At 44.9% G+C, this 14,107-nt stretch overlaps 1 protein-coding gene across 50 annotated transcripts in view; it reads left to right on the top strand.

Moving 5' to 3' along the window:
- The window catches only part of LOC137429030 (chromodomain-helicase-DNA-binding protein 5), a 115,981-nt gene that overhangs the window by 64,444 nt on the left and 37,430 nt on the right, over window positions 1-14,107 (top strand). For all 50 annotated transcript variants that reach the window (XM_078780985.1, XM_078780984.1, XM_078780979.1 and 47 more), the window contains exons 22-23: window positions 147-271; window positions 12,942-13,176. In XM_078780985.1, the coding sequence (XP_078637111.1) occupies window positions 147-271; window positions 12,942-13,176 (360 nt within the window). The remainder of the gene's footprint in view (window positions 1-146; window positions 272-12,941; window positions 13,177-14,107) is intronic.

The raw sequence follows: 14,107 nt of genomic DNA, 5'->3' as shown, positions 1-14,107 counted from the left end.
TCATAGCGTGTCCCTCCCTTCATCTTGCAACGGCGTGTGTGCTTGTTTGACCTGATGACAAACTACTTTGACCTTGCTTGTGCTGGTGGTGACCTTTTGCTCTCTTGTTCCTCATTTTTGTTTGTTAATTTTGTTTTATTGTGCAGCACCTGGTGCGCCACAGTTTTGCTTCCTCCTGTCAACGCGTGCTGGTGGTTTGGGCATCAACCTGGCAACTGCGGACACAGTTATAATCTACGACTCTGACTGGAACCCTCACAATGATATCCAGGTACCGCGGTGTGCTCAAAGGGGACTGATGTCACATGTTTTCTTTCTGTAAACCTGATTAAATCACCATACTTGTGCTTGTGAAAAGCAACCAATGTTTTCATGCAAGTTGTGGTTTCCGTGTCCACCTGTCCTAATTATCGAGCGTTTTTTCTTGGCACCACACGGCATACGCATGTGCTCCCTATACCTCGTAACTAGTAAAATGCAAATTTGGTGCTCTGACAATTTGAGATATACACGATGTCTGCACTTCAGAACTGATTTTGTGGAGGACTTCTGAGAAAAGCATATACCTAATAAATGTTATAGGTGTGACGTCACATTTGCTTTCAGCATCCAATGTGGATGCTCCTGACAATATACATTTTGAAATGTGTTCAGGTCGATTAACGCTGCCGCTGAACGGATGGGCCGAACATACGTTAATTCCCTCGGACTGTGTCAATTTTTGGCACTCTTGTGCTCGCGCAGAACTGAGAACAGTCGCAAGGCTTCTTATTTCTTTTAAATCAAACGGGTTTATTCCCAAACGCAACAAACTGGGAAGATTGACTCGACGGGGGAATTCGACGGCGAGATGGAAGGGAAAAATATTGTGAATGCAAGGAACAACAAATAACTATGTACTGTATAATGGGGTAAAATAAATCATATGAAAACTAAGGTACCTCACTCTGGACTCTATCACAGATGGGAAAGGGAACGAAAACCGAGTGGGTGACTTGTGGTGGTGGGGCCGTCAGTTTTGAAGGAGGGCGGTGGTAGCGTCGACGCAGACACGTTGGACGAACATACAAACATCACTCCCAAGAAGGTTTCCAGAATAATTTGTACTCTAGCTGTCTCTAAGGTGACTGGTCCTGCACCTGGAGATTGTATTGAAGAAGTGTTGTCCTGAACTTTCATCGATTCTTGCCAAAGTTGTACAACCTGTGCTTGTCTGCTTCGGTTTTCCTTCATCCCGGCTTCGATTGTCCCCGTTTTCACTGGTGCCAGGGACCATTCTGAGCCAAGTAACTATATCACCCCCCATCAGCCTGCTTCCTGTATTATGTAAGGTATTTTGAATGCTTCATCAATCAACAACTTCTCACAGACCACCAATATGGCTTTTGCTATTCTCGCTCTACTGCTGATCTGCCATCCTTAATTACGGATCATTTCAACAGGGCATTGCAGATCAAGATATCTCAAAAGCCTTTGATAAAGTTTGCTACAGGGGTCTGCTCCACAAGCTTCAGTCATATGGTGTATCTGGAGTGATGCATCCAATCATCTCAGCTTTCCTTACAAATCGCAAAATGAAGGTGGTACTTGAGGGTCAATCTTCTCCTACTAGTCCAGTCAAACGGCAGAAACACCCACCACAAATTGCAACAGAAATGAAACCTGGTGTATTTTGTTGCTTGAAGGTATCTTAATGACATACTAAAAGTATAAGAACCTATTTGGAGTGGAACTTTTTTTTTTTTAGGGTTCAACATATGACCCGTCCAGTAGCCTTGACCGCTATATAAAAAATTCATAAAATTACATAACTCCTCAACCATTCATCAGAAATGGACAAATCTGGGGTCTTTACCCATGTTTTCAGGGTCAATCTTTCAAATGAAAACACCATTTAGGCCGTAACGTGGCCCTAAGTACCCATATATGGTTTCAAGCTTCATTCTTATATACGGAATACATGCAAACAACCGCCGAGTCAACATAGCATATAGTCGAACATTATATGAGGAACATCATGTATGGTCAACATGTTTGGCAAGTTACATTTAACTGTCACTGTCCTCATTATCATCTACGTTATCATTTGACATGTTTTGGCAAATGCCTCTGCATCCCGAACAAGCCGATGAACATTCCAGTCCCTGTCGGCGGCACTCACAGCGTAGTGTACCACAGCCTGATGTGCAGGTGCAACTGACCAATCTCAGCAATGACTGAGGGGCAGGATCTAAGTCTGAGGTCATGGGTGTCAAGCGCCCATTCAAAACCTTCCATCCCCACTCTTCAGCATCCAATGTGTTACCCTTCCATTGTTGGATCTGATGGAACACTCGGAGGCTGTGATACTTTGTTGCCGCAGCTGTTGGCGGCAACATGTTGGGGTGGATGGCTTTTTTGCGTGTAGTGACCAGCTCCTGAAACCGTAGATATCTCATGGCATTAAGGTGGTCATTCTCCTTCCCTTTGTATAAAGTGACCATGGCCTTCTCTCCAGCTTTGATGACCTGATCCTTTGATGACTGTCTATTTCCGAATAGTTCAGCCTGTTCACAGAATTCTGTGTTGTCATTGACCAGTTTCAAAGCAATTGCTTTTCCAACCCCGAATATCCTCGATGTCGTGTCACACCCCAGGAAAGCATGCACAAAAAGAATATTCTCACAGATGTTCTGCCCTAGTGTGTCCCTGATGACATTGACCCCCATACATTTGACACCTGCTCCTTTCTTTGGTTCGGGTCGAAAGTAGATATTGTGCTTGTTTCTGCCAGCAAGATGAATTAGCAGAACAAGCAGGTCAGTGTCATCACCCACTAGTACTGCTTCGCATGTTTCTGAGATGTCCACTGCTGTTTGGACAATAAGTAAGTCAGCGTCCCCTGCAGCAAATGCTATTTCACAGCCACACCTGACTAGACTTTCCCCCAAAAGGTCAAGGAACCGTACCTTGTTTTCTTGATTTGAGAGTAACTCATTCTTTTTAAACTGCAACTTCATGGATGGATTGAACATCACTTTCTGCCCTTCAAACCCCCCTCGGCGCTGATGTGTGCTGTCCTTTGTTGAAGGCCCTGCCTTATACCCGTCAAATATGACCACTGCCTGACCATAGTGTTTTGTCACATATTTGCTATAATCGTCCAATATCTTGCCATATGTGTCACCCACTTGCCAAGCAATACGATGCAGGAGAGCCCCTCCATCAAGAACATACTTGAAATTTTGACTTGGTGGTGGTTGTGATGGTACAACAGTCCAGATGGCTTTAGCAAGTTGCGCTTTCATGGCTTCTAAGAGTCTGTCCTTCCCTTCAAACAATGCAGGGGGGTAGTTACAGAGTTCATAGGTCAGGGCATTCGCAAGATCATTAGCTTGAGATCCGGTGATGATTAGCCTTTGGAATAGGAGTAGAGGGTCTATTTGGACCACGTCATTACCTATCTTGACTGCTGCTTTAGAATCAAACGTTACAGCTTGGTTCTTTCTCTTGAAAGAATACTGAAGCACAGTTTTTCCATCCATTTCATTTAGAATGGCCTCTCCGATCTGTTTTGCACAATCAACATTAACCTTTGGTCCAGCTGTGATGCCACTAACTACGTTCCGAAGTGAGAGCTTTGCCTCAAATGGGGACCTCCATTCAATGAATGACATGAGCTTTTCTGAATCCGCAGTGTCCCTTGTTTGCCTAGATCTTGATTGGTCCTTGTGTTGTTCACTTGTCTCATATGTGACTGACGTCAGCTGCTGCATGGCAATGTTCACTTCTGCGCAAGCAGGTCTTGACAGACACCAAACGAGTCGTTGGATTTCTGTCATGCCCCTCCCTCTCGTAAGACCACCACACGTCTTAAGGCTTCTCATTAGTACCTGCTCAATAACAAGGTCCGTGGACAACCCTCCCCAAAAACGATCACTCCTCCTGACGACGTGTAGTCCCTGGGTGAACTGCCTGTGAACATCGGGATGTGTGGTTGCCCAACTGCGTCATCTTCTGCAGGTACAAGTGTCAGGACTTTGTGTAGAGGTTATGACCAGATGCTGCAAGGTATGGTAACATGGCTTGCAATGTCCCTAGGTGGAGAGACCAATCGCCTGTTCGTACAGATCTGATAAATGTCATCATGATATTAACCATTTCCATATACTGCAGCCACAGTTTGGCAGTGATGTATTTTGCCTCCAGTAGACTTTTTGTGCTTGCTTCAAGTTTCCTTTGCAGAGAGTTCAGCTCTGAAGATGATTTCACTTCCTCCACTGGTTTTACCAGAAACGAGATCATCGTAGAGGTTTCCTATTGCTTCAAGTTCCTCAGAATTGATGTCTTGGGGTGATATGGACAGCTTTGTTTGGAAAATATCACACAGCAAAAGTGTATGAAGCACAGAATCGATAAAGTGACCGTGACCGCAAAATTTGCCCAAAATATATGCCAGCGCGAATTAGAGGGGGTGGCTCAACTTACCTCCGGCTCAACTAACCTCCGGCTCAACTATCCCCACTCTCCCCTAGTTACCCAATATAATACTTTAAACACGTCCATATTATTAATAGACCATTAAATTATGCGTTATGGTGTTGTTTTTATTGTTTTATCTTGAAAATTGACAAAGTTATGCCTATCTGAAAATTCTGCTATTTCGGCGTTTTATAATGAAAATGGGTTAAAAACAGATAATTTTAATTATCAAAATTCACCATTTTCCACCGCAAATATGTCATTATACTTTTGATACATTATCAAGTAGACCTTACTTAGACAAATAGAAGAGGTTTCATTTCTGTTGCAATTTGTGGTGGGTTTTGTCAAATTTTATTTAGATTGACTGGACTATACTTGCTCCATCAATTCTGGTGTTCCACAGGGTTCTGTCCTTGGTCCCACATTGGTCCTTGTTTATATCAATGATCTTCCTGATAATGTTCTGTCTCAGCGAGCCATGTGTGCTGATGATTCCTCACTCTACAGTACATCTGCTGATTCACTCAACTCCACTCGTAATGAGGTTGTTGTTTCTCTAGAGTTTAGACAATGATTTGGAGAATGTGTTGAAGTCGGGGCACGACTGGCTGGTAACCTTCATTGCAAAGAAAACTAAACAGTTGTCCATATCTCGTTCAAGAAACAGGTCTTTCCCTTCTGTGCACATGGGGTCTTCAACCTTAACAGAATCATCTGAGCTTCGGCTTCTTGGTCTGGACATGTCTTCTAACCTCCGTTTGGATATGTACATTTCTGGTATTGCTAAGAGTGCTTCCAAGCGAGTTGGTTGTCTTTATCGAGCGCAAAGGTATTTACCTCCTGAGGTTGTTTTGTACCTATATAAGGCAACTATACATCCCCTCATGGAGTACTGTTGTCACATTTGGGCTGGAGCACCGGCCTGCCACTTATCTTTACTTGATAGGCTCCAAAAACGCATAGTCAATCTGGTTGGTGTGGAGATAGGTTAAACTCTTCAACTGCTCTCTCACCGTAGGTCAGGTGCTACTCTTGGTTTGTTGTACAGATATTTTCATGGCAAATGTTCTGTTGGACTTTCTAACGTGGTTACGCAGATAGTTTTGTCCCCTCATGCTGTCTCACTCTGGAATTAATTGCCTGTAACACCCTTCCCATTATCCTACGATCTACTATCTCAAGAGGAATGCAAATTCCTTTTTTTTTCTTCTTTTTTTTTTGTATACAGAGTCGAGGCTCGTGAAAGAGCTAACATTTATAAAACAAACAAATCAAACAAACAAGCAAACAAAGTATATAAAAAGGGGAGCGGTCGACAAGATGGGGAGAGAAGGGTAGGAAGCACACAAACACAACATTTGAGAGCAGGGACATCAGGAGATGTTTTTGGAGGGAGAGGGCCTGGGGGGGGGAGGCAGGATAGGTATAAAACGCAAGGACACCAAGGACCTCCAGGAAAGAAGTCAAAAGCCACCTCAAAAAAGTGGATTTGGGGTGAAATTAGCGGGGGTAGAAAAGATCAAGGTTTTGGATTGGGGAAGATAAGAGATGGTGGTGAACAGCCGTTTTAAAGACCTGGAGGGAGGAGTGGGGTTGAAGAGAGTGAGGGAGTTTGTTCCAGAGGCGGGAGAAAAGAGGAATGAAGGAGTGAAGGTAAGCAGAGAGTCTTGATTTTGGCAGTTTAACCATGAGGGTTGCAGGCAGATCTTGTGCGACCTGCAGGAATATTTGGGGGACAGAGCCCAGAGAGAGCTGGTGGAGCAAGGCCGGAGAGGAGTCGGTAGAAGACGGAAAGACCACCAACCTGCCTGCGGTGATTAAGTGAAAGGCCCTCGGAGATAGCGTCATCGCGGGAGATTCCAATGATTCTGAACGCTTTGGTTTCAACAGCGTGAAGACGAGCTCGGTGTGAGGCAGGAGCACAGCCAGAGGGGAGAGCAGTACTCCATCGAGCTGCGGATGAAAGCCTTGTATGTGGTGAGGAGCTCAGGTGTGCCAAGGAAGGACTTCGCACGACGGAGGATGCCCAGTCGGTGACTGGCTTTGGAGGCCAGCTTGGAAATGTGGTTTTCCCAGGAAAGATCATGGCAGATAGTGAGACCCAAAAGCTTGAGTGACAGAACTTCTTGGAGAGGATTATTCAGAAAGTAGATGGGAGGGTTGTCCAGTCGGTCTTTTCGGAGAGACATCGTAAGAGTGTGAGATTTGTCAGGATTGAAAGACATGTTCCACTTGTTTGCCCAGTCTGTGATTTTGTCCAGGTCTGCAGAGAGTGAGGAGGCTGCAGACTGCCGATCTGAGGGATGAGGAATGGAGCGGCAGAGAGTGGAGTCATCAGCAAAGAGATAGAGAGGATTTTCAAGAGAGTCAGAGAGATCATTGATGAAGACCAGAAAAAGCACAGGCCCACAACACTGCCTTGGGGAACTCCAGCCTGAACAGGAAGAGGAGATGAGAGAAACCCATTCAGGGCCACACGTTGATGACGACTAGAGAGGAAGTCCGCCAGCCTTGCGTGGAGATTTCCATGGATACCAAAGGAGGAGAGTTTGGTGAGCAGAGCGGGGTGGCAGACCGTATCGAAGGCACGTGATATGTCGAGGGAGACAGCTCTAATTTCCTGTTTGGCATTGAGGACCTCCATCCATTGTTGAGACAGCAGAAGCAGCATGTCCAGAGTAGAGTGACCTGGTCTGAAACCAAATTGATGATCAGAGATCAAGCCATTGGAGAAGAGGAAAGATTTCATATCCGAAGCAATGATTGAAAATCCATGACTTTGCTGATAATTGGGAGAAGGCTGATTGGTCTGTAGTTGCTAGGATCTGTTTTTGCACCTTTTTTGTGCAAAGCGGTGATGTTGGCTGATTTCCAAGCAGATGGCAGTTGACCTTGAGCAAAAGAGAGGGTGAAGAGAACAGAGAGAGGGAGTGAAAGAGCGGAAGAACGTGATTTTAGGACCCGTGGGCTGATGCCGTTAGGTCCAGTTGCAGAATCAGAGTCGAGGGTTGACATAAACTTTTCCACCTTGTCAGGAGGAAAGGACACGGAGTCCAGGAGCAGCTGGGTACGACTGGGCATGGTGGGTACAGAGAGGGATGGGTTTGGGACACAAGATTTAGAGGCAAACACACAGTTGAGGCATTCAGCTTTTTCACGTGCGGAGTCAGCTGTGTAGGCGTTTGAGGTAAGGGAGGGGATGGAGGGGGAACAAACACCAGAAACAGATTTGACCAGACGCCACCAGGATTTGGAAGAGGGAGACAGATAAGAGTTCGGTCTTGAGAACGGAGAGATATTGTTTCCTGGCTCTCCTGAGGGTGGACACACACTTGTTTCGGGCTTTGTGAAAGGAAATGAGATTTCCTTCCGTTGGATTTGCTTTCCAGGAGACAAAGGCAAGTTGTTTCTGGGCAACAGCCTCACCACAAGAATCCGTGTACCATGGACGGGAGGAAGGGTATGACAACTGAAGAAGAGATGGGATAAATCTGTGCATGAGAGAGAGCAATTTACTTTGGAAGAATTCCCAGGATGAGTTGATGTCAGAGGTGGTAGAGATGGGAGACCAGTCCAGATGATTGATGGCTGCTTGAAGACCGTGCCAGTTGGCCTGAGTGAAATGCCAGACTCGTCGACGCTGAGCAGGCTCCCTGAGAATGGTCAGAGAGATGTCCACTTTAACAAGGACATGATCAGATGATCCGATTGGAGCAGAAGAAGAGCAGCAGACATTTTCAGGGAAGTTAGTCATAACCAAGTCCAGAAGAGAAGATGCTCCGTTGACTGAGATCCGGGTCGGGAAATTGACAGATTGTGTCAGTCCCAGTGAGTCGCAGAAGTCCTTTGCTGAGGAGCCATGGCTGGTGAGAGAGGTACCCACACCCAGCCAACTGGCATGGTGACAATTGAAATCACCACATATGAGGAAGAGAGAGTTGGGATGAGTAGATAGAAGCTGTTCCATATTATCAGACAGGGAGATGTAGATGGAGTCATCACTGTTTGGTGGACGGTACAACACACATATGAACAAGAGGTGGGAGCGAAGGGGAAGCCGTAGCCAGAGGTATTCCTGGGGGTGAGGTGGAGAGAGTGCAGTGCAGGGCGAGTGAGGAAGAGAGTTTTTGATAAAGATAGCAACCCCACCTCCAGGACGAGGCTCCGGTCTATCATACCAGAGGAGGGAGTAACCCGGGAGAGATACTAAGGAATCAGAGACATCATGAAGGAGGAAAGTTTCTGTTGAGCAGATCACGTCTGGTTTGACAGAAGCAACCTGTATGGAGAGATCAGTTCGGTTTGAACGAAGGCCCCGGATGTTTGAGGTCCATACCGTTAATGAAGAGGAAGGGGGAGCATCGGATACAGAGCAGTGGGGAGGAGGGGTAGGGTAAGAGGTGGAAGAGGTAGGGAGAGCTGTTGAAGGTGTGTCAGAGATTTCAGAATAGCTCGGAGAAAGGGAAGGATGGGGCGGACAAAAGGTTTGATGGTGATTGGGTGAGGCACAATGAGGTGTTATTTGAGGAGGGGTAAGAGCGAGGCAAAAGGTTGGGGGAGATGGAGGTGAGAGTTGGAAGGGGGAAGAAGCGGGGAGGACGCATTGAGGAGGGGGAGGGGGAGTGAGGGGGGAAATTGAGAAGAAATGAGGGTGGGGAGATTTGAAGGGGAGGGGGGAGTTTGGGAGGGAAGGGACAAGGGGAGGGATTTGAAAGGGATGGGATATGGGGGAGATTTGGAGGGGAGGGGTGAAGGAGGAGTCTAGGAGGGGAGGGGCGAGGGGAGTCTTGGAGGGGAGGGGTGAGGGGGTAGTTTAGGAGGGAGGGGGCAAGGGGGGAGATTTGAAAGGGATGGGTGATGGGGAGGATTAGGAGGGGAGGGGGAAGATTTGAAAGGGAGGGGTGATGGGGAAGATTTGGAGGGGCGGGGTTATGGGGAAGATTTGGAGGGGAGGGGTGAGATTGGACTTTAGAAAGTGTACGATTAATGGGAAACGAACATTTATTGCAAAATGAGTTTCTTGTGACCTTCGAGTTAAAAATACGTTTAAGGACGCTGGATGGAGGATGGAGTGCAGGAGAGTTTAGGGAATGTAGAAAAAAGGCACTATAGGAGATGGAATTTGTTTTTTGGGATGAATAGATTTATTGAGCAAGTCGAAAGCAGCCTTTTAAAGAAGAAGAAGAAAAGGTGTTATAATATATGATGGAATACAGAACTTGAGGGGAAAGTGTAAACATTGAAGGTTAATAACAGTGAAAACTATCTGGGGAAATGGGGGAGAAACACGTGGTCGGAGAATGAACGAACGAATAAGAATGAATAAACGAATGAGAACAGAGAATAAGAACAGAGAAGGAAATGTTTTTTTTTTTTTGTTTTTTTTGAGTTGAGATTTACACAAGGAAGTAGGCTATGGGGTGAAAAGACTGGGAAAACAGAGAATGAAAGTTATTGGATCACAAACGACGGACCGCTGAGAGAAAAACAAAGCCTCAAGGTTGTACAGTGTACACTGTACAAGGCCTCAAGACACGACACGAATTAACACGATTTTCAATACATGTATGAAAGATTTGCACCGAAAATCTTCCTCGGGACACAATATACATACACACACCATAAAATAAATGCAGTTATAACGAAAATACAAATGGGAACAATTACTTAACTTCGATTTCAAATCGCTCGCGACGCGGCAAAGGCCTTGCTCGAGACGCGGCAAACAGACGATTAATTTATGAAAGATAAACACCGAGAAACTTCCAAGGTGCACACTATAACTTCACACACCGAAAGATAAATACAGTTTCGACAAAATACAATTGTGAACAGACTTAACTTTGAAAACGTGGAGACCGTGTGGAGCTTCGAAAATCCCTGCTGCCGTCTCCAAGATCTCGCAAGATCTCATCATCTTTGAGGTTTAATCACATGTTACCTGACTTCTGCTACTTCCTGTGTCTTGGATGTTTTCTTGTTATTCATGCATTTATTTCTTTTTATTTTGTTTTGCTTTATCCTCATATTTTCTAACCCTCCCTTCGCCCCTTACCTAGAGTGGCTGAATACTTTGTTTGGGGTGATTTCCATTTAAAACATAGGGGCATGCCAGTATTTGCTAGAAAATGGCAATGACCTAGATTTTCTGTGTTGACCTTGACCTGTAGATATAGCCTCACATATTTAGACGATTAAAGCATGGTGTTGGCTTAGCGGTTAGGGTGCCGGCTTGGGATCCTAGCATCCTGGGTTCGAATCCCGGCCGATCGCTGAATTAACGCCAGGGGGGTTGACTCAGCCTGTCATCCTTCCGAGGTCGGCAAATTGAGTACCAGCTTGCTGGGATGAATGATCCTGGTGTGTACCCCGGTTTAGAATAGGTACACCGTGTCCATGCGCATCGTAAGAGCGTGACCAAGGGTTGGCGTCAGGAAGGGCATCCGGCCATAAAAACATTGCCTCAAACAGGGAACCATGATTGTCATGGGGCCCGCAAGGCTAACCCCCACCCTGGCGGGGAAAATGGCCTTAAAACGATCATTCATTCATATTTAGACTATTAGATGCATATCAAATAAGTGTAGTTTAGATCTTCAGCTTGAGAGACATGCACTTGATAGCACCTTTTGGGCCAAAAATAGGCAAAAACGTCAGTAATCTTAACCTTACCTTTTGACCTTGACCTCATAAGATCATGAAACCTATTCCATTCGATGTCTCATCTAAGCTATCCATCTACCTACAAAATATGTCCAAAAGAAGCTGTAGTTGACGAGATATACATCGTTCCAGTTACGCCCCTGTGCGTTGGCAGCCATATTGGATTTGTACTAACTAAGGGGTGTTAATGAGGTCAAAGTATTTGCCCTATATCAGATGTTTAAGAGGGCATATGAAAGGTCATCTGAGCCATGTTTGGTGATTTGAAAAGTGCACACTAAACCCCCTTACAGGGTGGACTCATTTGTGTTCGTCATTGGATCATCTGGATGGTTTTTGGCAATCGCCTAACACTGTAAATGGCACGACCGATACAATAGGTTTTCCTACAACGTCGCTTATTATAACGTCATTTTACTATAACGTCGTTAACCAATTGGGGATCACTTTTCTTACAACTTCGTGACGTTTCCATATAACGTCGCTGGTTCCCGGCGGTTAGTACTGTACACAGTACTGTACGTGTAAGGACGTAACTGCCAATGGCAGTGTTATCGAGATAAACAAAGTATTCATTGCCTAGCAGCTTTACATAATGCCACTGGAAGCATCTCCTACTTCTCTGTAATGCTCCGTAACATTTGGACATAGTCATGCACCCACCACCTCCTGTACAGGTGCTTGATGACCTGGACCACGCTGATGGGCATATGAACATGAACGTGGCGCCAACTTTCCAAAAGAATGCCGTGTTATTCTGGAATGAACAATCGTACATACGTAAAAGGATATTAGTTCATTCAAGCAGTATGGAAATATCCAGAAATAATGCGTTCAGAAACGACCACTAAAAATGGCAAATGATTGTAACGTTACGGAGAGCTGTTAGCAGGATAGCAACCTACCAAGTGTTCATACCCGTCGAATGAGTGAATGCGCAAGGGAGAGCATCGGAGAAAATGGCGGGTTGTAATGCTCCGAAGCAAAAGACTGCATCACTGTTGATGACGTATTTGTTGGGGGAGGTGGAACCTGCTCCATTCCTCCTCCTCCTTGCATTAGGCCACTCTCCCACCATTTTCCCTCCCACTTCACCTCCACAAGCTTCATCCATGACCATCGTCGGTGAATACAGCACCGAATACCGTTCCGTGCTGTAAATTGCTTTACATGTTACTTTCTTTGTTATTTATATTATGCTTTTACTTATTTTTTTTGTTAGGTATTTTATTGTATGTTTAGGATGTTATTGAATGTAAATGTACAAAAATATGCTTTTTCAGACTTATTGAAGATGTTTTTAGTGCAAAATAATTTTCGACTTGGGACACATTAAATGTTATTAACAAAAATTTAAACAAGAATAAGGCCCGTCATCTGCTGGAGGCATGGTCACACAGACGAACGCAAAGACCGAGCTCCTTTTATATATTGGATGAGAAAAATCGTTTCCTACAACATCAGTTTTTAGAGACACATTAACGACGTTGTTGGATAACTTACCGTATATAGATCTCCTTTAAAACAAGTACAACATCAGCCTTGCTGAAATAAACTGACCCTGGCTGTATCCCATAATTCGTTCCAGCAAAACGTGATGTAATTAGTTTGGGGGCCATTGACATTGTGATGTATGTTCATTTACATTTTCGATACATACATTACGGTTTGTCAGCCGTAATGATGTTTAACTTGAGATTTGTGTTTGCATGATCTTTCATTCGATGCAGAGCATGTCAATTTATTCCTCTTGCCCAGAGCTTTTCCTTTATCCTCTCAACCCACCCACCCCCCCTCCCCCCCCCCCCCCCAAGGCCTTCAGCAGAGCACATCGTATTGGCCAGGAAAACAAGGTGATGATCTACCGTTTTGTGACGCGTGCCTCCGTGGAAGAGCGCATTACACAGGTGGCTAAGAAGAAGATGATGCTCACCCACTTGGTAGTGCGTCCTGGCTTGGGTTCCACAAAGACTGGCTCGATGTCCAAACAGGAACTTGATGATATCCTCAAGTTTGGCACTGAGGAACTCTTCAAGGATGATCCTGAAGGTGATTGATAAAATAAAAATAAAAATAATTATATATATACAGTGAAACCTTGACTTACGAGTTTAATTCATTCTGTGACTGAGCTCGTAACTCAATTTGCTCGTTTCTCAAATTAAATTTCCCCATTAAAATGAATTGAAATGCTATTAATCCGTTCCAGCCCCCCAAAAACCACACCAATTTTTTTTGTTACGTGTTTTTAAATAAGAAAAATGTACTTTATAAATAACAAATAATGTATAAACAAGCACGACCTCGTATATACTGTACATAATAAAAGAGAATGTAAAGAAATAAACTGGTTTTATTAAGTGTATTTACCTTGAAGATCAGACGAAGATGCTGGCGGAGGTGGAGGAGATAACTTTTGCCTTTTTCGCCACACTTTCCTTGCTTTCACTTGCAGGGCGTTTCAATAAAAACCTGTCCAAGGAGGTTTGTTTCTTCCTCCCTTTCAAAATGTTTCGAAAATGAGTGAGGCAAGTGTCGTTACACAGCGCCAACGCACGACCTGTTGCAACTTTTTCAGGGTGTTTCTTTTCAATAAACTCTGAAATTTTCTCCCACATTCCCAACATTTCCTTAATCTCACTTGTAGCGATAACCACCTCCGCCTCTGGCTCCTCCGCGTTAATTTCCTGCAAAACCTCCGTATTCTGCTGCTGCTGTAGCTCCTTTAATTCCTCCGTTGTCAGTTCCTCGTTGTGCTTCTCGACGAGGTCGTTAACGTCTTCTTCATTCACTTGCGGGCCCATGGACTTTCCGAGGGACACAATCTCCTCCACCACTAACACTGCAGGTTCGAATCCTTCGAAGTCCCTTTCGGACACAACCTCAGGCCACAGCTTCTTCCATGCAGAGTTTAAGGTCCTCCTTTTGTAACACCCTGCCAGGCCATGTCGATAATTCTGAGGCAGGTCACGATATTGTA

This window comes from Myxine glutinosa, chromosome 6, assembly GCF_964187855.1.
Source record: "Myxine glutinosa chromosome 6, kmMyxGlut1.1, whole genome shotgun sequence".
Classification (NCBI taxonomy): domain Eukaryota; kingdom Metazoa; phylum Chordata; class Myxini; order Myxiniformes; family Myxinidae; genus Myxine; species Myxine glutinosa.
Note: the sequence above shows the minus strand (reverse complement) of the source record. Positions and strands in the feature narration are given on the sequence as shown.